Source organism: Hermetia illucens, chromosome 1 (genome assembly GCF_905115235.1).
Source record: "Hermetia illucens chromosome 1, iHerIll2.2.curated.20191125, whole genome shotgun sequence".
Classification (NCBI taxonomy): domain Eukaryota; kingdom Metazoa; phylum Arthropoda; class Insecta; order Diptera; family Stratiomyidae; genus Hermetia; species Hermetia illucens.
This window is the reverse complement of record NC_051849.1, coordinates 190879644-190905972: the sequence shown is the minus strand read 5'-3', so window position 1 is coordinate 190905972 and position 26329 is coordinate 190879644. Positions and strand designations below refer to the sequence as shown.

Here is a 26329-nt window from a genome sequence, read left to right as displayed (position 1 = left end):
ACAATAACGGAGGCTTTGGTATGACACCGATGACGAACCCCAAGAGTACGTTGTCTCCGCGGGTGTCCCACAGGGTTCCGTACTGGGCCCACTGCTGTGGAACATCATGTACAACGATGTTCTTAATCTTCCCCTCACGGAGGAAGCCACGGTAGTGGGCTACGCCGATGATATAGCGCTGGTTGTTGTCGCAAAGCATCTCGAAGATGCTGAGTTATACTCATGCGAAGCGATCAGTGCTGTTAAGGGTTGGCTTGAGACTTCTGGTCTGACACTTGCGGAGAAAAAAACGGAAGCGGTCCTTATCACCAAGCGCCGTAAAAGAAATTTTTCCCGTATTCAAATTGGGAATCATATCATCACTTCTAAGCCTTCTAAGCCTGCGATCAAATACTTGGGAGTGATGATAGATGGGAAGCTTAGCTATAAGGCACACGTGCAGTATGTCTATGATAAAGTATCAACTGCGAGTGTGGCCCTGGCAAGAATGATACCGAACGTGGGAGGGCCACGGCATGCTTCCAGGTTGCTTATAGCTAGGGTAGTGAGTTCGATCCTGCTGTATGCAGCTCCAGTTTGGGGAAAGGCATTGCAGGTTACATTTAACGGTAACAAACTGAGTTCAGTCTACAGAAGAACAGCCCTAAGAGTGTGCTCAGCATTCAGGACAGTCTCAGATGATGCAGCATTCGTCATTTCTGGAATGATGCCCATTGATATCTTGGCAGATGAGATGACGAATATATATAATGCGAAGTCTATCTCTCCTTTATCGCAGAGAAAGAACGCCGAAAGGGAGAGATCGCTAAATAGATGGCAAGAGCGTTGGGAACGCTCGGGAAAGGGTCGGGGGACACACAGGCTCATTCCTGCCATCAAGGAGTGGTTGGAGAGACGACACGGTGAGATTAATTATAATCTTACTCAGTTTCTCACGGGGCATGGAAGATATCGCCAGTACCTGTTCAGGTTTAAACTGTATACCTCACCCGACTGTCCAAACTGCGATGGAGTCCCAGAGGACCCAGAGCATGTATTCTTCCACTGTCCAAGGTTTGTGGAGGAAAGGAAGAACCTAGAGGAGACTCTAGGAGAGGTGCTTGTACCAGAGAATCTGGTGCGAAGAATGCTAACATGTTAGGAAGACTGGGATGTGATCAACTCCATGGTCGTATCTATCCAGAGCAAGGTGCGAAAGGCAGAGGAGATCAGAAAAGCGCGGTTACGTACGCCGCGTAGAGACGAAACGGGACGAAGCTAAAATGAGCTGACTCCGCCCTGTGATGTAATACCGTACGGTAGTTCCACGGGGCTTGGAGGGAGTCGGGGGTGGTTTTAGTGGGTAAGAATCCCACACGCTGGCGTGTCCAGGCCAGTGTCTTTTGAAGATTTCCACCTCCTCAAAAAACAAAAACAAGTCGGAATACCGGAAGCTCCTGCTTCGGGTATAAAGGTTTTGTGTTCATCTTATCTAAGAAATTTCAACGCACATTTTTCTATCCGTATACAGCTACAAAACTACGAGACATACGTACATATTACAGCCGTAGATGTTACGCTCACCCTAAACAAACAAACTGCCTATTTTTGAATACTGTACACTTATAGGCACGTATATAAATTGATCGTACCCATATTTCCGATTTACTTCTTATATCTATCTGAATTAGGCTCTACCCGCAAAGTTCATTAGCACGCATATACTATATATCTACATACACACATGTCTCGTTGGAATAATTGATATTCATATACAAATGATTAAAGAACTAAAACAAAATAATTCTTTTCCACCCAATTCATACGAACTTACTTTGTATGGTATTGACGAATTGATATATGATGATGACGTCATCAGGTTGTAGAGTGCACGAAATTCACAAAAAATTGTAAAGTTTTACCTCCTATAACTTTGTTAATAATGGTTGGATTTTCCTCAAACTTGACCAAATTGTGCATTATATTCTTCATTATACCCATGCCAAATTTTGTACTTCTGGGACGAACATAAGGGGGGTGCCGGGTAAATTTCTAAAATGTGGAAATATACTATTATTAACTTTATTTGTGCAAATATCGGCACCGGATATATTTTGAGGCCTAGATTTCGTAGAGATGCACCACTGTGATTTTTTTCAGATTTTTCGGTTGGATAGGTTCTGAGAACGAGACCTGTTACACTTTTTGGGGGTCATATTTTGAGCCCTCACTCCCCTATGTTTCACCCAATATTAAATACTGAACCAGTTTCGAAAAGTACTAATTGAGACCTTTCATTTGATACCCCACATGGCCACATTTTATGAAAAAAAATTTTGCACCCTCCTTTCACATGTATGGGGAGCCCCCCTTAAACTTAACACAAAATGGCGGCAGTTGCTGCATATAAAGGGAACGGCAGATCACATACTCCCACCAATTTTCGTGACAATCGGTTCAGCCGTTTCCGAATAAATCGGCTGTGACAGACAGACAGACAGACAGACAGACAGACGGACAGACAGACAGACAGACAGACAGACAGACAGACAGACAGACAGACAGACGGACAGACAGACATCGAATCGATTCTAATAAGGTTTTGTTTCACACAAAACCTTAAAAAAAGACAGACAGACAGACAGACGGATATTGAACCGATTTTAATAAGGTTTTGTTTTACAAACAAAACCTTAAAAACAACTGACGGTTTCGTCCAGAGCAGAAGCAGCTTATCAGACTCTGCTTCAAACTGTCCTCAAACTTATATTTTCGCTTTATTGGAAAAGTTTTGCAAGCGTGAATAAATTATATGACCGTTATCGGAAGTAGTTACCACATTGGTTGGCGGTTCATTTGCTCCGGCTGTTTCACATCAAGATGGCGCAATAAGCGGCAACTTTCTCCTTCGTGGGACACTCCGTGACATTTATTTATTTACATGTCATTACGGCGGAGAACGATTTCATATCATTTGTTTAATCGCAAACGAGGGGAGTATTTTCATTTCGAATCACTGAGCTGAAGTGCAAGAACGAGGTTTCATGTGTTCGGAGTAACAAGGGTTGGCGACTTTGGGGGAAAATGACGCGATCGCCGGGGCTGCTTTGTCTAAGCTACTTTCTAATCGCCGCTGCAGCGATAACAGTTGTGAGCTGCAGGTACGTCGTGTTGTCATTCCGGGGAATATGAATAATCCAATTGAAATTTAATCTCTTTTGTTTTTATGTGCTGAAATCGACTTTGGCGCTCGTCATATGACTGAACTGGCACCAATAGTGATGCGGATTACTACGATCAAGATCTCCAGGACCACGAATGGGACGTCCTGATCTTCACACAACAATGGCCTGTAACCGCTTGCTTCCACTGGATTGAGGAAAATCACAAGCACAGCTGCAGTCTTCCGAACAAAAAAGAATTCTGGACAATCCATGGCATCTGGCCAACGAAATACGGGACGGTGGGGCCGAGCTTCTGTAACAAATCCGCTGAGTTTGATATGAAGCAAATTGAGCCAATCGAGGACGCGCTGAAGGAATTCTGGCCAAGCGTAGAAGCCGATTTTGCGATACAACATCTGTGGGAGCACGAATGGCTCAAACATGGAACCTGCGCCGCCTCTTTAGTAGAATTGGACAACGAACGACGTTATTTCGAGCAAGGATTAAACTGGCGGGACAAGTACCTCGTATCGAACATGCTGGGCGCGGCGGGCATCCATCCTGACTCGTCCAACACAGTCATTGCTCTTCAGAATGCCCTGAAGAAAACGCTAGAGAAGAATCCATCGATTCATTGTGTCTACGACCACGAGACCCAGACCAGCTACCTGGCCGAGATCCGCATTTGCTTCAACAAGACCCTGGGCCTTATTGACTGCGACGGGGTCCCTGGCTCCCACATCGCGATAGATTACCCGGGCGGGAAAGTTATAACGAATTGTCACATATCCAAGCCGGTGCAATATCCAAGTGTTGTGCCGCCTATTCCACCCAAGTCGTGGAAGTTTCCATTTGTAAATCTTTACAAATTGCTTAATTTCGTGATGTGGTTTACACTTTAATTTGTTGGTTTTGGAGCGAAAGGTCGAGGCGTTCTTCTTGTTGACTAATATTGCTGCGGTATTATTCGTTATTGTATATAAACCCAAATTCATCCCCAACTAGTTTTCTACTTGGTTCAGCATTTCCCGCGTCGCCATCTATTCTTTTGCTTTACGTATTTAGTCCTCTTAGCCTGTTTTCACCCTTCACCTGTTCGAAAGTCATTATATTTTAAGATTTTTTCTGTAACGAAGCTTTGAGAATAGACGATAGTGGGCCTTTAGATTCTATTTAATTTCAGTAATGGATTCTGCCTGTATTACTCTATTTATTATGAACTGTAAAGTTAATAAAGGTTTATATTTAATAGTTTAAATCGGTTTTTATCGCACTTGCTTCGATATTAGATTTCCTGCTGCTTACAGAGTTCGTTGGTAATGAGTAATTCATGGTTAGTGAGACCTCAGAATGGAATGCGAAGTGATAACGTTTTGTCGAGTATTCACAACAAAAAAAATGAATAACCGCAAAAAAACCCTCACAATCAACAACATGGCTTTGTCCAAGAAACCACTGAAATATTAATTTAATCGGAACCGACGAACTAACACGGGTAGACTCAAAGAATTAAGGGAGATGTTGGAACTATCGGACGCCCTTAACTGGGAAAAGAGGCAAAGCATTACCCAGTCGTGCTTGGAGCATAATGATATATTCCTGCTTTCTGGGAATAAGACGCCATTCACGGAAGTAAAGACTTTCTCGATACCCTTGCTGCGGGTGCAATGCCGGCAAATAAGCCACAATATCGGATACCGCAGGCACATAAGGGGTAGTGCAAGCGACAAATAAATAAACTGTTGGAGGATGATATAATTGAGTCAAGTCAAAGTCCATACAACTCCCCGTTAATTCTGGTACCGGAGAGCGGGGAAAGAATCTTTCGGCTATGTGTTGATTTCCGGGTTTTAAACACTAAGTTGGTCCCTATGTCATACCCACTACCGCGGATTGATGATATCTTGCATGAGCTGGGGAATTCAAAGAATTTTTCTACACTTAATTTGGCGCAAGAATATCATCAGGTTCTTTTAGTGTCTATTATTTAAACATTTCAACTCTTCATTTTTCAACGTTTACTTATATGTAATAATACTGAAAACCAAAAATGAACGCAACATTGTATATGACTGAGGTAGGTAGGTATTAGTGGCCACTCTGAAGCTTCGGCAATGCCAATTGTAGGGTATGGCGAGCCTGCCGGCAGTCCCCTATGGTGCAAACCGTCGTAATCTTGATTGCATTTGCGCTTGTCTTACACAGGAGCCCTTGTGATCAGGTTATGTTTTAAGCGGGCCAAATTCTCCTTGACTGACCATAGCTCGTAAGCCTTCGTCATCTAACGCCCGCAGCTACTAGGTAGTGCGAGTAGACTCCGCCCCTGACAGCCGCCAGCGAAACACCGACTGTATTCACCGAATACAGAGCCTCGTCTGGCCAATCCGTTAGCCCGCTCATTCCCCTCTATGTTCCTATGCCCGGGAAATCAGAGTAGCGTGACCTTCAGCGTGCCACTCAGATGGTTCAGCGCATCTCTGCACTTCAGCCTGAAAAATGTCGTCGCTGAGTACAAGGCCTTGGTGGCCACTTGGCTGTCGGTCAAAATGGCTATGTTTCGCTTGGGGCTCGAATCTCGCTCCAGCCATCGACAGACTTCCAATATCGTCTGTACTTCCGTTTGGAATACACTGGTGAAACCTAGGACACTATACGACTTGGGTATACTTTGTCTACTCGAGAAAACCCCCGCGCCGACTACACAGGCCATCTTTGATTTATCGGTAAAGAATACTGAGTCATAAGTTTGCAACACGCCGCCGGTCTTCCACTTTGCCCTGGTTAGAAAGTCCACAGCAAAGTTTCTCATGAAGTTCAGCCAGATTTCCCGAGGTACTTCGTCTAGGATATTGCTGTGGGCGTAGGACTTCGCTGTCCAGCAACCAGACTCACGTAGTCTGACGGCACTGCACCCTGCAACGTATTTAATGTAGAGGTCTAGGGAGAGGAGATGCAGGTGTACATTGAGAGCATCTGCAGGACTGCAGAGCCCCAGTAGTACCTGCACACGCGGTTCTTTGAATTATATTAAGCTTGATCCTATTGTATTTTTTGCTCAAAGCCTGCCACCATACAATAGAACCGTACGTTAGGATCGGACGCACTACAGCGGTGTACATCCAGAGAACCATCCTCGGCCGGAGACCCCATTTCTTTGCAAAGGTTCTATTTCAGACATAGAAGGCGATACAGGCCTTCTTAACCCTCAATTCTATGTTCAATCTCCAATTTAGCTTTGGATCTAGAATTACATCCAGATACTTTACATTAGAGGAAAGAACCAATCTTTGTTTATTCAACCGTGGTAGGTGGAATTCAGGTATCCTTGCCTTGGTGGTGAATAGAATCAGTTCCGTTTTGGTTGGGTTTATGCCGAGTCCACATCTTGCGGCCCACGGGCACACCTTTCGCAACGCTCCTTCCATGATGTCGCTCATAATTTATGGAAACATCCTTGACACTAATATCATCAATGTTCATAAAATTTCGTCCATTACTATTAACCAGAGCACCGGAGAGATAGCGCCACTCTGGGACGTGCCGCCTCTGTTGACAGCTCTGGTCAAGTGGTTGCCTCCCAGATCCACTGGATTATTCTAGTACTTAGCATGGATATAATAAAATGCGTAAGATACCCCTCCAATCCAACACTGGTCAAGGCTTTCTTGATGGCGTTGGTACTAACGTTGTTGAAAACTCCCTCTATATCCAAGAAGGAAGCTAGGATATACTGCTTGTACTGTAGCGTCTGATCAACCGTGCCAATTACTTCGTGGAGGGCGGTTTCTGCGGATTTTCCTTTGAGGTAGGCATGCTGGGACTTAGAGTAAAGCGTTCCCTCCATAATCGTCCTTAAGTGGATGTCCAGGACACGCTCTAGGGTTTTCAACACGAAAGAGGTCAGGCTGATTGATCGAAAGTCCTTCGCGGACTCATGATCGCGCCTGCCCGCTTTCGGTATGAAAACCACTCGTGCGCGTCTCCAGGACTGTGGTACATATCCTAAAGAGAGAGAAATCTCAGCATCCATCCAGCCATCTTAGCCTGGAGATTTATATGCGGAGAAGCTGTTTATATCCCAGCCGAACTTATCCTCGGTAATTACCGATTTGATAGTCTCGCACAGCTGGGGTGGTCGTAAACCCTCCAAGCAAGGTTCGGACTCACAATCCTCCGCGCTGGTGGGAAGTGCGTTTGAACCAGCAGCTCCAAGGTTTAACAAGAAGATTCCGTCCAGGAGCCTTCCGATTTTTTAAGAAAAGATGGGCTCTTATGTTCCTTGGAGAGAATCTTACTGAGCCTCGCGGATTCACTGGTGTTTTCAATTTTCTGACAAGTCTGTCGGCGAGGTCTAGACTGAAAATAATCCAACTGTGATCCGAGAATGATCTCTGATCAGACACTCTCCAGTTCTCCACCCTAAAAATCCCATTGTCGTAAATTAGGATGATATCAAGGTCCTCCTCCCAACTGTCATAGTTCTCCGAGCTAGGGAAATGGAAGGTTGGTGTACTGCCCCTGTTACACACCGATAGGTCTGAAGTAATAATAAAATCAAGAATGACTCACCTTTCTTGTTGATTTCCGAGCTGCCCGAAAGCGTATGCGTCGCAGCCTATCAACAGGTTGTCCTTCTTTGTTGCTATGGTGTTCGACAGATGGTGTAGTTCTTCTGGCGAAATTCCTCCGGCCTACAATGACCTGATTTATGCTATGTGCCAACCGACTGTGTACGCTGGTAAATTTCTTATACCAGAAATTCTGCACCCGATTCAGACTAGGGCCCCTCCAGTTCATCGAGCTATATGGCTCGTGGAACTTGCTCTTCGGTAACATCCGCAAAATTCATGCCACGCGTATTGACATGGCGGGTGCCATCGGCGCTGATCCTTCATTTTAGACCGTAACCGTACACTACAGTATACTGTAGGAGGCAATGTGGTCAGCATTGCGCTCGCCCGAGATTATTACCATGATTTGACTCAGGCACTCATTCGCAGCTGAGTCTACTGATATCCGACATCTAGTTACGATAGCAAGTCTCCCTTCCACCAGTGAAATTTAAACCGCGACCTTTCGCTACGATAGCCCAGCGCTCTAGCCACTTGAGCAATCCGGAACCCCCGAAGCCCACCTCAATATTCTCTCGATCCCTTTACCGAAAACTGTACTGTCTGGACGCTCTGTTTGGATTCGTTGCATTATCTAAAAAAAACACCGCTGGTTCCTTGCGTAAGTTGCATTCTGGACACGTTTGGAGTGACTTTCGCCAACTGTATATGACAGAAAGTTTCTGTTTAAGTGTGTCCAGAATTTCAACTACGGGTGTTTCATTGGGAATGGCATAGTCTCTGTAAACCCTCTGCACTTTATTTCTGACCCGTCTGCTAGCATTGCCAGCGCTGATCTGAATCAGTTTAGCAATGTCCTGCCTAAGTGAATCTCTTCGGTCATTTAAACCAATAACGCGAGAACGAATCTTCTGACCGTGCAATCTGACGGCCGTAACTGCACCACAATACACAACTGACTGTAGTTGCAGAAGTGACATATCAGCACACAGCCGAGATGCAATCTTATCATTGATTTGAGATAAAAGTCTCGGAGTTGGTGGAGATGTATAGAGCCTGGGAATACCTGGTCTATGCAAAGGATCCATTGCCGAGAATTCTAGACACGTTCTTTAGAAATCGTCTCGAACCTCAACGGAAACTTCAGCTGGACGGTAGAGGAGAGTGCTTCGGCGAGTGCTGAAACTGTTGCCTGCAGTGCGGCGTCGTGTTTTTGGTGCCGTCGCCTCTGCCCCCATCGACTTTCGGTCACCAGTTTCCGCGATGACCTCAAGCCGAACAGAGTGCCTAGCGATACTGCGAGAAGGTCGTTTATTGGGTGGCCGCTGTAATATATGGTATAGTCAATTTGCCCCCAAAAAGTCACTAAACAGATGGGAGGACCCAAGTTACACGTTGCTCAGTTGGAGGATGCGCCCACACTACCAAGAAGAGTAAAAACGAAGATTTCAGCAGGCCAAGTCGGTTCTATGGAACACCCAGCCTGTAATCGCAGCAATAAAAACAAATTCCAGTTTCCACTAAAGCATCCTTTATTGAGAAATATTTACATTTTCGACAAAAAAGAGCCAAATGTTGACATTTAGGACAAACCAATTTAAAGTGCCGACAGACGAAGTTGTACGTTCTTATATTTACTGAATTTTACTCTACTTAAGTGATAAATCCTGAATTTGTTTGATAGAAAAGAAATCAGCTATGCACTCGCAACTATCTCGATGCTCTTTCGTTAATTCAATCTCAGAGAAAGTATCTTAAAATCAAAACAGTCTTCTTGTCATTTAGAAAATTTAATTTAGAATAAATAAAGACCCTTCTGCAGCTCACACCACAATTAAATACTTTTCCAAAACAATGAGTAGAATTGGTTTTTAGATGCATTGATTTATTTAAAGTTTAGTGCTTTAACAAAAAATTGAATCTTGGGACGTATTCATACTTTATTCATCCAACGATGTAGACTAGACGTGCATTGCGACTTTAATTTTGCCTAGAAATCTCTTGACTTGTACAATGAGTGGATATTCGTCTGTCACAACTAACAAATGCAAGACTTTCCAAACAGTTTCTTCGAGTAAACGAGGAGCTAAAAACCCTATGTGGAAATTCTAACCGTGTGTACTTACATGCTTTAACGTTATTCCTGCAAATATTTCTGCTTCCGAATAGAACGAATAACAATATCAAATAATATAAATTCAATAAAACACAATATACATATAAAAACTCAATCGATACCCAGCGATTGTAACTTTCTCCGTCCTTTAGCTTTCAGATCTTGGATGATCATCTGTGGAAGTAAGTGATGTGCTGGTGGTTTCGCGTCGCTCCATGAAATCCTCGTCGTCCAGTTCATCTTCCGTATCTACATTTTCACCGAGGTTTTGAAGAATCTGCTTATATTTTAGAATTTTCTTCTCCTGATCTGTTAGCAGTTCAAGAAGATCCTCTTGATCCTTTTTTAGGTGTTCGAATTCTTCAACGACACTTGAAGAGTTTCGTGACTTGTCGTGGAGGCTAATTTTTAAAGCTTCAATCTCTTCTAATAACCGAGCATTCTCAGATTGGTAGAAGCTAATCTGGGTGTTGAGAGCAACATGTGGCTCCGATGTTGTGGGGTTTGCCGGTTCGGGTTCTGCGCTAGCACTTGCAGCAGCAGCACCAGCGCCGGCAGCTGCTGTTAGTTGCGCTTTGAGGAGGATATTCTGATCGGTGAGTTGGGAGTTTGCAGTTAAAGCGTCAGTTAGCTGACGCTGAATGGTCTCGTTTTGGACTTCTAGAGCTGCGATCTTCTGTTTCATATCATTCATTTTATTGTCCTGTTCGCGGATTATGTCCTTGTATTGACTAACGAGGTCTGAAGCCTCACTGCTGAGAGTGAGTTCTGTTAAATTCGGTCCGTTGACGTCATATCCGTTTACTGTCTTTGTTATAACAGCTTGAAAATGAGGAGACAAAAGATATATCTGTCAGCTTTTCACCAATTTAAGGATATTGTCCTTAGCTAATTATCAAATGTAGTCCTAAAACCTAGAAAACAAATAACTTACATTCCAAAGCTTTAAACAATTTGCAAAACTCATAGTCCAGCAGTAACTCAGATGCAGACTTGGCCCGTATTTGTGGCTGTTTTGCTGCCCGGCTGTATGCTTCGTGTTTCGAGACATCGCCGAGTTTCGCTGTGAACATTTCCAAACCGATTCGTTTCACAATTAGCTGAACAAAAAAACATGCAGTTTTAGTATTTCAAACCAACCGTCAACCATAATTCCACCGTACCTGGCATAAGTCCTCCCTTTTGTTGTTTTGTAATGAATTATCGTTGAATTGAATGCAAATGCCCATAAGGAAACTACAGAGTCCTTGTATGAGGTACTCGTTCTCATCGTGTTCATTGGCACTGACTTGGGCAATCAAATATGCCACGCTGCTTGGGGTGGATAGGAATGCTTTCACACATACTTGGCAATGACTTAGCCACGTACTGAGTAGCATCAATATTCCGACTTTACTTTGTAGTTTGTAGTTACTTTGCTGGAGAAGTGTTGTGCATTGTTGTAGTAATGATACAGGTGGGCTACCGACAGAAGTTGCTAGCAAAACACGTAATAATTGTTCCTTTTGTGCTGGGTTTTCTATCAAAGCGTGCATAAGTGCAACAGCAGAGAGCCAGTTGGCTAAGGAGTCTGTGCTGAATAGACCGCCACAAAGTAATTGCCCCGCTGTCAGAGACGATACTTCTGAGCTTGAAGGGAGAAGAGTCTGTACCAGCGAAGCTTGTCCGACTTCATTCCGGTATTGGAAGCACTGAAAACAGTACAGCACGGCGCACCGAAGTGACAACGGTTGTTTCTCATTCACCATTGACATCAACAGAACTACAATTGCTGGTCGTGGAGGGTTGCTTGGTGCCATAACTGTACTTAAGTATTCTTGATTGCTCAAATCTCCTCTTATAACTTCGCCCACAGTATTTATTGTCTCGGTCAATATATCAGCTGGCACTCCACTGCCCATCAACATATTACAAAGTGCTTCTAATAGGCCACAAGTTCGCATGGTTTTCTGGCACGATGAAATTATTTGAAGTTGGTTACTGGGGCTGACTAGAGCACGCACAACTTGTAGCATGCAATGCATATTGGATACTTTCTGAGGCGTCCATCCATTTTCCTCCGTCTCCGGGGCAATGGTGAACATTGGAGCTAGACGTTGGATATATGAACCTTCTTTGAAGAACTGTTGGTTGCTAGAGTTGTTTTTAAGGAGATTTAACATTAAAATAAGGCAATCCTCGACGATAATTCCGCCATCGGAACAACCTTCATCGCGAACTACATCGAAGAGACGGTCAAAGGCATTTTCAAAAGCGACAATTTTTTGAATGTTGGCATTTCCTGGAAATAAATGAAAGGGTTTATATCAAATTATGTTTGGAAACTGATAAACTCTTGTTATTTTTCATTTGCAATACATTTGCTCTCGAGATGAAAACATCTTTCTTGTTACGGTATTCTGAAGCCAATGTATGCATACGCTAGAAGTTCTCCTTGGAAATTGTGGAGGGACCCTGAGACTGTTTATAAATATGGCTCAATACTCCAAGAAGCTATGGATATTTGTCGTTAAGTGGGTGATACACTACTTTAAAGGGAAAATGCGGATGATGATTCAGAAGTATCAAGGTTTCACGAAAAAAAGATGACAAAAAACGAGTTTTTACAAAAAACTCGCCTATTATTATCCTGTATATGAGTGATTTTGAGAAAATGGAATTTTATGTGTAATAAGACGTAAGAGGATAGACAAGTGTTGTTTTACGAAATTGTATTTTGATATACCCTAAAGAAACTGCAGAGATATTCACTTGGGCGATGGAAAATTTGGATTGTGATTGAAATAATATTTTTTACGAACTTTGATACATAAGACGTTTTGGAGGAATTGGTTTCAGGATTATCTACACCATTTACAGGTACAAACTAAGTAGAACGGAAAGCCCTAGTATAAAGTCTCGCCAGTTGATACTAGTTAGGGAAAGAAAAATGACTCCGACGAAATGGCCAGGACGTGTCTGCGGTGTCCACCCTGGTGACGATGGAGTAGTTTGATCTGTTACGGTCCGGTATTATCAATCCTTGAAAAACAAGTTTGCGCTAAGAACCTGTGTCGTCTGTTGATTAAGGTACTGAACGATTACGAGGATTTGTCCCTTAGAATTCAGCTTGTTAAGTATCACCTTTTGATTGTTGAGGATTCAATATCACATTCTCAGTTCCGAACCGTAGAAATACAGTTATTGAAAGTACTTCGATGTGCGTCCAGTATAACTAGATGAGTAGTATGATGATCTCTCGGTAACAGAATTGAATGCTTATAGTCGTTAGCAATGACTGCATTTTGTAGCCGACCCTGACAATCAAGGAGCGAATGCCAGTTTCGCAGCTCGTGATAGGACGAACTTTTTTTTAAAACCTCTTCTTCTTGAATTGGCTTTTCTCAAATTTGACAGTGTTTAATGATTCTCTGAAATTCAGAACCAAAAAAAAAATCCTATATCAAAAGGGCGGAGAACGCCGACGTTAGGATGCGCATTATGTTCGATCATGGTTACGTGCCGCTTACCATTCACAGTTATTATTTGGTCTCAATTTTTCTAAAAAAAGAACGAACCGATGACAGATGCAGTGGGACTCCACACCATACAGTAACAATAATGTAGGGGCTCTTCATCATTACCATGTGGGGATCCTCAATATCTTCAAGTCCTTATTCAAAATTGGCTGCATAGACATGACGTGAGTAGCTCAATTGTGCCGCATCATCATCTAGTTAATGTTGCTGCCCCTTCTACCATATCTTAAGCACCAGAAATTTTGGTAGAACGAGCATTTCGAGGTCTTCTACTCTGTAGTAGATCCTTTGTTAATCCAGTCTATTCAAGTCGAGTGATTAAACGCGGTAACGTTCGTCCAGTAGGCGTTGCACGACCAGGAAGACGACGACGAAATTTTCACATGCTTTCCCTTTGCAGCGATAATAAAGCTTAATAGGGGTTCTCTTGAAGCTAAGCGGCAAGTAATCTCCAGCCAAAAGTGTAATGCGTCGCGTGCTGATGAAAGAATGACACGGGGGTAAATATGGTGGAGCTCTTGGTATCGGGCGTCCATTCTTTAGTGAAAATGTATTTACAGAGGTCCATCGGCGTATGAGAGCAGGACCGAACCAAACTTGGAGCGCTTAAGACAATGGAGTGTCCAAAAACTCTTCTGCAGCTCCTTGTTAGACGGAATTCCTACTCTAGCCTACTGAACATGGTAGCAGAAATACAAACTAGAGGGAAATCGTCATGAACGGTAGTCCATCCGGTGTAAGGAAGTATATCCTATTGAGAAAAATGCTTTCTGGAACACAAAACTGAAAAACACCATCGAACAAAGTAACACAAAGGCCGAAGGAGCCTGCCGAACAGCACAGGCTGGAAACAATAAAACACCTAGTGCAACTAAATGTGAACGACTGGAATCGGAGACCCTATCAGGAATGGGACACACTTCGAAAACTCCTTCTAAAAGACCTGCGGAAGTATGGAAGTGTATCTCCTTTATTGCGCCCCAGTTCTTGAACAATTACATAGACAAAGGGGTTCTAAGATAACGCTTGTCAGAGTGCGGGATTGCTATTTTGACGCAGTAGCACAACTGGTGAGTTTCTTTAAGAAATTATTATCAATTATTATTATGGTAACACATGACCAGGGAAATTTTCAACATCTGCTACAGGCGTAAATATTGGCAGCCTGAAAAATTACAAGTCGGCCATCAAGACTGCCAAGAGGCGGTCTTGATTGGACTATAGTCAGTACATCGAAAACACCAGCGAATCCGCGAGGCTCAGTAAGATTCTGTCCAATGAACATTGGGGCTCATCCTTTCTTAAAAAGACTGACTCCTGGACAGAATCTTCTGGTGAAACCTTGGAGCTGCTGGTTCAGATGCACTCTTTCACCAGGAGGACTAAGAGTCTTAGAGGATTTGCGGCCACTCCAGCCGTGCGAGACTATCAAATTGGTAATTACCCGAGGATAAGTTCGGCTGCGCTATAAACAGCTTCTCCGCATATAAATCTCCAGGCTCTGATGGCATAATGCCAGTCATGCTACAGAAGCAGCAAGAAAGGGTTGTGCCGTGGCTTGTTGAGATTTACCGGAGCTGTACCTCTTTAGGATACGTACTACACTCCTGGAGACGCGCACGAGTAGTTTTCATACCGAAAGCGGGCAAGTGCGGCCAATCAGGCTCAGCCTGGATATTCACTTAAGGGCGATTAGGAAGAGGTCACTACAGTACAAGCAGTATACCCTAGCTGCCTACTTGTATATAGAGGGAGCATTGAACAAAATTAGTACCAACGCCATCAAGGAAGCCTTGGATCTGGGAGGCAACCACTTCACCAGAGCTGTGAACAGAGGCACGCCCCCGGGTGGCGTAATCTCTCCGGTACTCTGGTTGATAGTGATGGACGAAAGTTAACGAATATGGACAGCATCATGGTGAAGATAGTGGCGTATGCCAGGTATGGCGATATTAGTGTCAGGGATGTTTCCGTCCATTATGAGCGACATCATGGAAGGGACGTTCCGAAAGGTGTGTCTGTGGGCCGCAAAATGCAGACTCGGCATAGACCTCAGAAATCTAGGCATTTCCCACAGACTATACCACATGCAATTTGAACTTCACGAGAAACTTTGCTGTAGGCTTCAATCAGGGCAGAGTAGAGGACCGGTGGGGTATTGCAAATTATGACACCGATGGATCAGAGATGGTTTGTGGAGTACGGGGGTTTTCTGGAATGCACACAGTGTATTCAAATCGTATGGTCTCCCAGATTTCGTCAGTGTATTCCAAGCGGAAGTGCCGAGCCCCAAGCGTAACATAGCCATTCTCACCGACAGTCAAGCGGCCATTAAGGCCTTGTACTTAGCGACAACATCCTCTAGGCTGGTGGGGTAGTGCACAAACGCGGGCATAGGCATATGCATCTTTTGAATTCCCGGGCATAGGAATAGAGATGGGATTGGCCAGGCGCCGCTCTGTTCTTGGCAGTCCTCCGGCGAGTACAGTCGGTGTCCCGTTGACGACTGTTAGGAGCGGAATCTACTCGCACTACTTAGCAGCCGATAGCGAAGGTTTACCACCGGTGCCAATTCAAGGAGGATTTGGCTTATAACATAACCCGATCACGAGAGCTCCTGTGGCAGACACGTGCAAAGGCATACAAGATTACGGTGGTCTGCACGGGGCACTGGCTCGGCATACCCTACAATTCGCATTGCCCAAGCTACGGAGAGGGGGGAACCCTCAGGCACTTCCTCTGCGATTGCCTAGCTCTAGTTTAGTCAGGCTACGGACACTGGGTAAACCATTCTTTGGGGACCCCAGAGAGATTTCTAGCTGCAGGGTGGGAGAGCTGTTTTCCTTCGTGAATGCTACGAGCTGGCTCTGAAGATCTGAGCCGACTGGGCTCTGCCTCCCTGCTCTCATAACAGCAGTCACGCTCTTAGAAGTTTGTGGCATCAAAACGGCGTACCATTGCGCTAATTGGGCTTCCCGGAACAGCCACTGATACCTACCTACCTACCATACTTGCCAATCCGCTAATCTTATGATTTCCTGTTTTTTTGGCTGGTTTCCATTTACCCCTTGATGGGGCATAGCGTATTAAACACGCCTACGTAACATCATTCGCGTTTCGCCGAAATACATTTCAACCCCTTCCAGACTTTCCGAGCATGCCCCTTTTAGAAAATCTACGACCATCTCCTTCGTATGTTCACTTGGAAAGATCTCGGATTCCCAAGATTCCTGGTTAAGTGAAAGTATCAGCTCTGCCGAAGTTACTGTGAAGAATTGACCGAAGAGACCGTCAAGCCCGATCGCCTTCCATCGCTTGGGCTCATTGACAGCAGTCCGTATCCAGTATTACAGTGCTATTTCTCCCAAGAAAAATGCGTCTTTCCATCACTTAAGTTGAGAAGCCGACCGTTAACATCCCTTACAGATCATCGAAAAACGTGTGACCACTTGAAAATTCTTTTATGACGTAATATACTGTTTTGAAATTGGTATTATTTGCGGCAGCTTTGCGGCTTTTCTGAACAGTGCAATAATAATAAAATTCAATTTTCACAATATTCAATATGATGCACTAACCGTGATTTGTCACGATATTGGAGTTCGGACGTGTCACGCTCGCCACCACTCGCTGCGAACAATTGATCTATCAAACCCTGGCGTTCACCGATTCTCCCCCAAAATTTCTCAATCAGTGTCCCTCTTATTAGGCACATCTAGGAGACAGATTATAAAATCAGTGTTAGTCGTAAATTGAATGCTTATTCGCTGCCGACTAGTTAAAACTAAACTGACTTTAGCGCGAGTTTTGTGCTTGAACAAAATGCCACCAATGACGAGGCTGTGGAAATTGCAGAAAGCCACAGGCCTCTCACCATTATTGCTGTCTTTTCCGCATCACAAATTCACCCAGGATGTTGTCAGAGTTCACCGTGGAATTCATATCAAATATCAAGATTGCATTGCCACCTTAAAAGCCCCGCTTGGACTGCAATCAGTTGCTTATAGGTTGACCTTACACGACCAGCATTTCCTCAGTCGGTCATAAGTCAATCCATCAAAAATGGACTGATGAAAAACTGACGTGCTCAGTATAAATAAGACGACAAAAAACCATTTTTGTTGTTTGCTTCAGAAATCATGTTTCGCTTAACAACACAATGACAACAGCACTACACTCAATTATTTTAACCAGACTGACAGATTTTATTTAAAAATTTAAATATTCATCAGTTCATCAATCATTGCCATAAAAATGCCCAAGACGATCAGTTTGTTATAATTTTGTCATTCTGACTGACGCCAGACTGATGAAATATGGATTGCGTAAAGTCAGCCATAGCAAGGCTCCTTTCCCCCTATATAGAAAGTCTCCATTAGCGCGTAGCACTGTACTATTGCAATGCTCCTCATTCTGGTCGTAACGAATAATTTTACCCTTATTTTGAAGCGTCAATAACGTTTCATTAGCAGGAAGGGTAATCGAAATTGGGTTGCAAACCCACGGAATTTCATTGATTTTACGACAAGCAGAGAATAATTTAAATGAAATCTTAAGCCTGCGGGAAGTTTACCCACTGCGTTGTGATGGCAGTTCACGCCATTCGGAAATCGGTTGCGCTTTTGTTTTTTTTTTGCAATCAAGTAGCATATGCTACTGAAAAAGAAGAATCATTCAAAACTGATCAAGACAAAGTGAATAAATGAAACCAAGTCGGGAAACCAGAAACTTGACTCTTCAGGTATAAACGCTTTTGTGTTTCCCTATACGCGGAGCATAACGCAGTTCTTCATTGGCTGATAGCATTGACTCGAGATATTTAAATCGCTTAGTTCTGTTAGCGGCCCTGACTAGAACTGAGCGATTTGGAAAATTGCGTTATGAAATTGCTTTACGCATTAAAGCAACCTGAATGAAGTAGCGTTCCACAACTGGTGTTCTTTGTGATCGACGTATCAACGACCACCGGAATGTCGTCCGTCCTGTCGCCCTCTATGGTTCTGAGTGTTGACCAATTATAAGAGGCAATGAACGGCGTCTTGCGGTAATGGAGACGAAGATGTTGCGTTGGACTAGTGGCGTGACACGTTTTGATCACATCCGAAATGAGGATATCCGCGACGGATATGGGGTTGCATCGATCGTGCAAAAACTTTGAGAGAGACGTCTTCGATGGTTTGGTCACGTAATTCGTGCCAACGAGAATTTACGTGCCAAGATTGATCTGAACATCGAAGTCGATGGTAAACGACCAAAAGGCAGGCCGAAACAACGGTGGCTTGATACGCTGGATGGGGATTTAAAAGCCTCACGATTGCATCCATATCAGGCATTTGATAGAATAAGATGGCGAAACCGATCACGACGAGCCGATCCCACTTGTGAACGGGACAAAGGCTGAAGAAAAAGAAGCAGAATTGAAATTGGACTGCGAATTCACGGATTTCTATCCCTTTTACGACAAGCAGGGAACTGTTTAAATGAATTCTTAACTCTGCGGTTTAACCGAGAATGACATAAACTTAAAAAAAAAAACTGCCACGACACCGTATCTTTCTGTCGATGTCGGAAAATTTTAATTTTTCACATTTTCTTATGAACGCGAGAGCGGTATTGTACATTGCACTATACAATTCCATTATATGAAATAAATTTGACAGGTTGTGCTGGCCGTCCGTCCGCGCGGTTATGCCAAATGTACCCCGGCTTTAATTCCCAACTCAAAGGGGAATCATTATCTCTTTTCTCAAGTAGAGTTGGGATCGTCTTTGGCCTAGCAGTTGCCCTAATCAAAGCGTTGAGAGTATCTTCAGTGACTGAGTCACTCCAAAGAAACTTACCGAAGAGACATCTTATGTCAATTCTATCGAAGTGACTTCTATTCGTGGCCTTATTATGAAGGAGGCTGGAAAGGAGTTCTAAATTTACAATGAATACGTAAATACCCAAACATGAAATCGAGGAGTAGGTTCGACGAAAGCAACAAATACTATGATATCAACGCTTTCAAAATTGTTCAAATCAAGCTTTTTCTTAAAAAAGGCTATGGATAAAGTCTATCTGAAATTCAGTTGGCTCCTCACTAACTCTGGGAGCGGACATAGTTCCAAAATATTCGTCTAACCTAGCATTTCTTTGCCGGATTAGACCTTTTCAAGGAAAGCCAAGCGTGTAAGGAATAGCAATTTTAACTTTTGGGTCCAGGAAGTCATCACAATCAGATTCTAATTTGGTTTGTAGGTTCTTAATTCGAATCTGAAGCAATGTAAAACTTCCGCTGCTCTCATTCCTATAAAATCAGCCTCAGAATCTCACTATCTACGATACATATGATTCCAAGGCTTTTGGAAATAACAAATTAGTAAGCATATCATTTACCTTTCGTCAACTGTATTAGCAATAGCAAGGCATCGTTCCTTATCACTTCGCGACTGTCGATCAGCAGATCCATCAGTTTCGAGACTGCCATCGGACTGACAAGAACAATTTCCTGAATATCTTTCGTCTTATTCGCTAATAGTGTCGTTAGCAGCTTGATAGCTGACCAACGCACCCTAAAATCGTATTCCTCCAAGTATCCCAGCACCAATGTAACATTTTCAGAGTTTTTCAAGAACATCTCGGTGAATTGCTCGCCAACATTCACCGACACAGTTGGGTTGTCAGCCTCCTCGTCAAATTGTTCTGGCGTCACAATCTGACAAAGCGTGTCCAATGCATAACTGATGATCTCGCAATCGGCTCTGTCCATCTGCAACACTTGAATTAACGCTGACATGCCCTGGGCACCCACTTCTATCCGATATTTTCGTGATAAGGCTTTCAGCGCCCGGCAGGCATCTCGCCGGTCATCAAGAAGCGTCGAGGAATTTACGCGCTCCACCAAGCGTTCAACCTGAAATAAAACGACATCAAATACGTAGTGAATTCTCTCTGATTGATTCAAATAAGTGTCGATTGGATGAGTGTGCCGAAAATACGTTTTACGACAAAATTATTTACTAAAAATACGGTCTCCGCTTGCACGTCGGAGCGGTTTATTTTTAATTGACGATGACAATAGAAGTCGTGCCGCAGTAACGACCTTCACCCTTGGGTTCAGACGTATTTTCGGCTGCAAATAGACGGAGTTATTGGCGCGACAGGACAGACAGTTGCCCCAAAATTCAGAGTTTTTACGATTGTAGGGGACGGAATGGGTTCATGATGTAATGGAATATTGCACAAATTCTCTTACCGTTTCCGCTCCAGTTGGCTGCTGGCCGGGCTCCGGAGCGCCGAGGACAGTTTTCAAACCACTCTTGAGGAAATCCATCGCGCCGTCAGTGGATTTTCATAGAAAAATGACTGGGAAACTCTGAGATGGCATCGGCACAAACAGACACAATCGACCCAATTGGGATTGCCGATGTTGACATTTGTACACGTCAAATGTTTGTGACTTGACTGACAGATGCATGTAGTGAAACTGCATTATCTGGTGCACGTACTTCATTTTGGGGGGTATTTTTTAACTGTTGGGGAACAGGGTTCGTAGAGTTATGCAATTGCATTGTAATTGTTAAGTTCCGTTTTCAATCAAAAGCGCAATATTCTAGCAATATTTAATAACATGAATGATACCGCATTAATCCAAATTTACTATATTGATCCGAAACTAACAAAGTTTTTGTCGACAGTCATGGGTTATTAGTACATTCATCTCAGGGGAGGCATCTTACAGGGTGATTCGTTGAGTCCCCGTTAGTTTTGCTGAGGGTATGGTTTCGTAATAAGTCTGTTGCGAATAGTAGATATGTTTTGCGTGATATTTGGAGGCACAACGTCACTGCCAATACGAACCGATACGTCGTGCTTATTTTTACAGCAAAGAGCTGGCGAATAAGGCCAGAATGTGTGGTTCGACGTTAGAGACGTTGGACCATCTCATTTCTGGCTGCACTGTTATGGGACACGTGTAACACACGAACAGTCATAATTCGTATGTACCATAAGGTGATTCACCAAAACCTTGCGTACAAGTATTGGCTGATCACCAGAACATGTCCAGTTTACCGGTATGAGCTGCAGGCATTAATTGACAGTTCTGCTTACAGCATGTATTGGGACCGACAAGTTCAAACTGATTGCCATACCCCACACCACAAGCCGGACGTGCTATTAGTTGACAAGACGCGTCGCTTCGCATATATTATTGATGTAGCAGAAATATACCATTCGGCATACCTGGTCGATGTTGCGGGCAGTTCTCAACGGATTCTTTCATTAACCTACAACCGGCCACCATTACCAGCGCCCCATTGTCTGTTGAGTATGTAGGATCGTCCGAGCCTAAATGTTTGGTCTCTAGTGCTAGTATTAGGTAAAATCCGGCGTCAAACGAGATTGTGATAACTCGGAACAATATTTGTTAAGAGAAGTCACACTGCGTCCTAGGAGAATATTATATCAACGGGTCGCCCACGATACAAGGAATGACGTCCTCGAGGCACTGCAGTAAGTTCTGACTCCTTGGCTGGAAGTATACCTGCGTCCTCGGTAGTAGCGTCTCGGTGAAGAACGAATCGCGAATGACCGGCACACGTTGGGGCACACATGGAGTCCTCGTAGTCGTCGCTAGCTGTCTGCGAACGCCGATGGGGTGATGTGACCCTAGTTCTGCCAAGGTAGTAGTTGTGACGTACCAGCCTCTTCGGAACTCTGGTCAGGAAGTTTGTATTGAGCCGGTATTAGTAGACCGGGTTGCCCCGAGCGAGCACTGATCCGTCCGTGAATTCAGGCTTCAGGGAACTGGGGCAGGGGCTTTATCCCCTGGGTTCCTTATACTCTCTCCTGCTCAACAAACTAAAAAATAGATGAAATAACAAGGAAGGAGGTGGAGTTGACTGCTTTGGGTGCACCAAGGAAATGCGTCACTCATCACAACACTCAACAAAAGAGGCAGCGAGGTATGAAACACCCGACAAAACAATGGATGCAAGGACATCAACTCCAGTACCCCGTAGTGTTCCTGTTCTGGTATAAAGCCCGGACAAAACTGCTAGATCTGAGCGACTGGGGAAAGAGCGGAAAGAGGAAGATGCATCCGAAGAAGACTTTGCCCAAGTAGTCTCGAAGGCCCAAACAAAACAGAAGGCAAAAGAGGGCAAAAGGAAACAACACGCTACGCCGTCAGAAAACTGTCTGACCTAAGACTAGAAGGCTGCGAATGGTAAATTACTAAAAGAAAAGAAGAAGAAACGAAGAGGGACAAACCATCGGCGCTGCTCATTAAACCGGCGGAAAGCAAAACAGTGCAGAAGTGTCTTTCATACGGAAAACAAACGAGTCCTCGTTGAATTGGACCCGACGACAATGTTCTGCGCAGCGGTGAAGCGGCTATTGGGAGAGATGGCTCTTCTTTCTAGTTTACAGCCTATTTGCTTTCTAGGAATCCGTTGGCATGATTACCTCACAGAAAAGGTCGAAGTGGAGGAGGCCATAAAGCGTGAATGTCCAGAGGTAATCAATGCCTGCATAGGAATCACTTCTGCAATTGCTCGAGACTAAAAACTCGCTTTGGTGGAAGTCGCCGAGCAATACGCGAAGAAATTACTTTACAATGGGAAAATTCAAATTGGATGAGCAGTATGCAGGGTACGGATGCAGGTAACCTCAACAAGCTGTTACAGGTGCCAGGGGCTCGACAGGAGAACAGTACGCCGTAGATGTGGTCTGGTAGGTCGCCAATCGATGACCTGCAACGAAAAATAAAATCACACTCTCTGCGAGGATCGCGGCGCGCCTGGTGAAAGCATTGCAGGCACTGCGTCTTTGGGGCGGTATGCAGTCTGCAAGGCGGAACTGGAAAGGGCTAGGGTTAGGCTAGCATGATCCAAATGTTACGAGTTAATATGCAAAGGAGTGCAACTACTTACGCAATTACGATCAAGTACTAATTAGTGAGCAATACCAGAACACGAACCCGGCTTCATGGCATCTAGACTTATCGGGTACGGCTGCCATCTGAGTTCGGAAAGTTATTCGACTTCGGAGCCTTGCCCAACGCCGAGGCAATGGCTGTGTCTGGATTCGGTCTTCAGGAATAACGTTTCTTAGCGTTTACCTAAAGCAGAATGAGACGTTGCCGGATAGGCTCGATGCTCTGGAGGACGCCGTTTCGGGAATGGAAGGGCAAACCCGGGTAGGTGTGGCTTCAATGCTAAAACCCTTAAATGGGGCATGCCTTATCCAGACTCCAGAGGGAAACGAATTCTGGAAATGGCGACAAAAACCGGACTCGCAATTTTAAACATCCGATTCACGCCAACGTTCCGTTGCTCAACTTGCAAAAGAAGCATGCCTGACGTAAGTTTTTAATCAGAATATCTGACACCGTCGATGGGTGGGTGGCGAGTTCTAGAAGACTTCTCGGCAAGTGACGACTACTACATCGCGTTCGAAGTGGTTGACGCTGTCTGTCGACGTGCAAAAGCCCGGCGCTCTCCCTGTGGTTAGAATTTCGAGAAGGTGAACATCGGAAGATTCATAAAAGCTCTTGAAACAGGCAATTCAGTAATGAACCTGATAACGATAACCTGGGAAGCTTTCATGCCCTGAAGGGATCCCAGACATGGCAAGCGCACCTTTTCACCTTTAAGAAACTCGGAGAGCCAGTTCTCATCATGCAAGATAAGAAGACGCAGGTTCTGATGCTATCCCGGGGACAGTTCATAAGCTGGTATTCCGTCAACTGCCACACATGCCGTTCGGTGCGTTTAACACTTGCCTGAAAGAGGGAATTTTTCTTGTCGCTGGAAGGTGGCGAGGTTCGCGCTGATCAACAAAGAAAAACGAGATCTTAAGCTGCTCTTCGTACCGACGGCTGTGTATGCTTGACATCGCCGGAAAAGCGCTCGAAAAGATCATCAGGACTAGACTCGTTGGAGTGATCCGTGCTGCTGGCGACTTATCCTCAAAGCGGTTCGGGTTCCGAGCAGAGGGATCTACGATGTACGCTGTCATGGAGATCGTGAATGCGGTTCTTTGGACCGAGGCACACAGCCGCGGATTTAAACGGATAGTGTTCCTCATAATGCTTGATGTCTAAAATACCTCCAATTCCGTAAGATGGATAGGTATACTAAGCACATTGGAAAACCCATTCTACGTGCCGAGCCGTCTCTTAGAGATATTGAAGGATTATCTGAGAGGCCGCTTCCTGCTCTCCTGCAGAGAGGAGGATGGGGATCACTTCGTGAATAGTGCAGGTATCCATCCTAGTTCCAAACCTCTGAAACGCTTCCTACGATAGTCTGCTAAGACTCGACATGCCAGAAGAGTCGCGACTGGTTGGTTATGCAGATGACGTCTGTTCAACAGTGGCTTCTGCAGCACGTGCCCCACTGTTGAAGAGGTGCAAAGCAGACTTGGCATATTCGTGCAACGGGTAAGCGAATGTATGACTGCTTATGGTTTCAGCCTTACGTTGCTCATGGTTTCAGCATTACAACTGGCGGTTTAGTTCAATATAATTCGCAACCTTGTCGCGTTTTTGCGATGATATAAAGGAGCGTTTTTGCACTTGTTGCCACTTTCGGTCACGCTGCTCCCAGGGTAGAGGTGAGGCAGCGTCTGAAGATTTTTGAATGCTTGGGTGCAATGCCCCAAACTAGGGATCCGTGGACCAAAAAACGTGGGAGTAAGTTGCTCCTCATTTTGTCCGGTCTACCATCATGTGGATATGGGCTTAGGATCCCACATATCCTAAACAACTAAGCAGATAAACTTCCCTGCTCGGCCCAGCCCTTTCGTGATTCCTTCAGGGATCCCGGTGGGCCTTCTACCCAGTGCGTTCTCTGGAGTAAGTTTTTTTCTTTTCTTCTTATGCACATGCATAGATATGTTGCTAAGACTGTAATTGATGAGATAGTTGGGGAATTTAATTGTCTCTAGGGATCAGTCATCGATCGCGAGGGGTTTGCCTTCACCCTCCTCCTCGCTTCTAAAAATTCTCCATAATCGCCAGTGGGGATCTATATTTTGAACGATAAGGCGCAAAAGTTTTTTAGCTTCGAAGGTAGACTGTCATCATGTGTGCCACCGGTATATCATCTCTAACATATATCGACAGTTCTGTTCCCTTCTAACTTGGCAATCTGGGAACTTTGTAGTGTTCTCCATCGTTTAGTCTACCAATATGAAGCCTAGCATATGCCAGTGAACACGGGATCCTTGCTCCACCCCGCTCATCTCCACACGAGTGCGTATTTGCTTCAGAAACACTTTCATAGGGACAGTCAGTCAAATACACTTTACGCCATTACCATAGCTAACGGCAAATTTCCTGACTTCTCTGATTTATAGAGGTTTGCCTCCCTCTTGGGTTCGGATATTAGTTTCTTTGAAGCATTTCCCTCTTCTGGGCTAATCTCCCCTGTTCTCCTTTTCTTACCTATTGTTATTGTTAGCTTAGGTCTGTTCTGAACCTTCCTAAGGGCCTTTTAGGATGACAGGCTACTTTCTTTCTATAGTACAGATACCATTTAGCGCTTGTAACGCTGAAGGCTCTCCTCGTCCTGACGTACGCTAACCTCAGACGTACTTTTGCTTTGTTTGAGTAGAGGCCTTTGTTGGTTGGTTGGTTTTCGGACTAGGTAAATATTGAGCTTGGGCAAACTGCTTAAATTCTCAACTTCTCCCTTCTTGACTGAGGCTCACTGACTGAGGCGGTATCAGTGAGGCTCCTTTAGAACACCGCCAATTACCTCTGACTGCAAACTTTCCAATGGGTGCGGTTTGCATGATAGCCTGGATTTTGGGAAGTGTTTTTCTCCTTCTAAGTTTAGTGCAGTGTGTTGTTAATAGTAGGCGCACATAGTACAGGATGTCGTTGCCACTGTTACACGAGAGGTTTGGGTTCTGGGGAGCCTAATGTAAACCTCAGAGAGAGATAGTTTGGCTCTCAGAAACCTATATTCCGCATCAGCTTATACTCCACTG

General features: G+C 44.4%; 2 protein-coding genes across 2 annotated transcripts; one reads left to right on the top strand and one right to left on the bottom strand.

The window, feature by feature from the left end:
• The first annotated feature begins 2892 nt into the window (after positions 1–2892).
• On the top strand, positions 2893–4306 carry LOC119661649 (ribonuclease Oy). The gene is made up of 2 exons (XM_038071081.1): positions 2893–3140; positions 3259–4306. The coding sequence occupies exons 1-2, from the start codon at positions 3064–3066 to the stop codon at positions 4043–4045; spliced, it is 864 nt and encodes a 287-aa protein (XP_037927009.1). The 5' UTR covers positions 2893–3063; the 3' UTR covers positions 4046–4306.
• A 4922-nt stretch (positions 4307–9228) lies between these two features.
• LOC119659174 (general vesicular transport factor p115) lies at positions 9229–20782 on the bottom strand. The gene is made up of 5 exons (XM_038067133.1): positions 20586–20782; positions 19727–20243; positions 10994–12111; positions 10765–10930; positions 9229–10652 (listed from the first exon to the last, which is right to left on the bottom strand). Exons 1-5 carry the CDS (start codon positions 20661–20663, stop codon positions 9979–9981), a joined length of 2553 nt encoding a protein of 850 aa, XP_037923061.1. The 5' UTR covers positions 20664–20782; the 3' UTR covers positions 9229–9978.
• Between the last annotated feature and the right edge of the window lie 5547 nt (positions 20783–26329).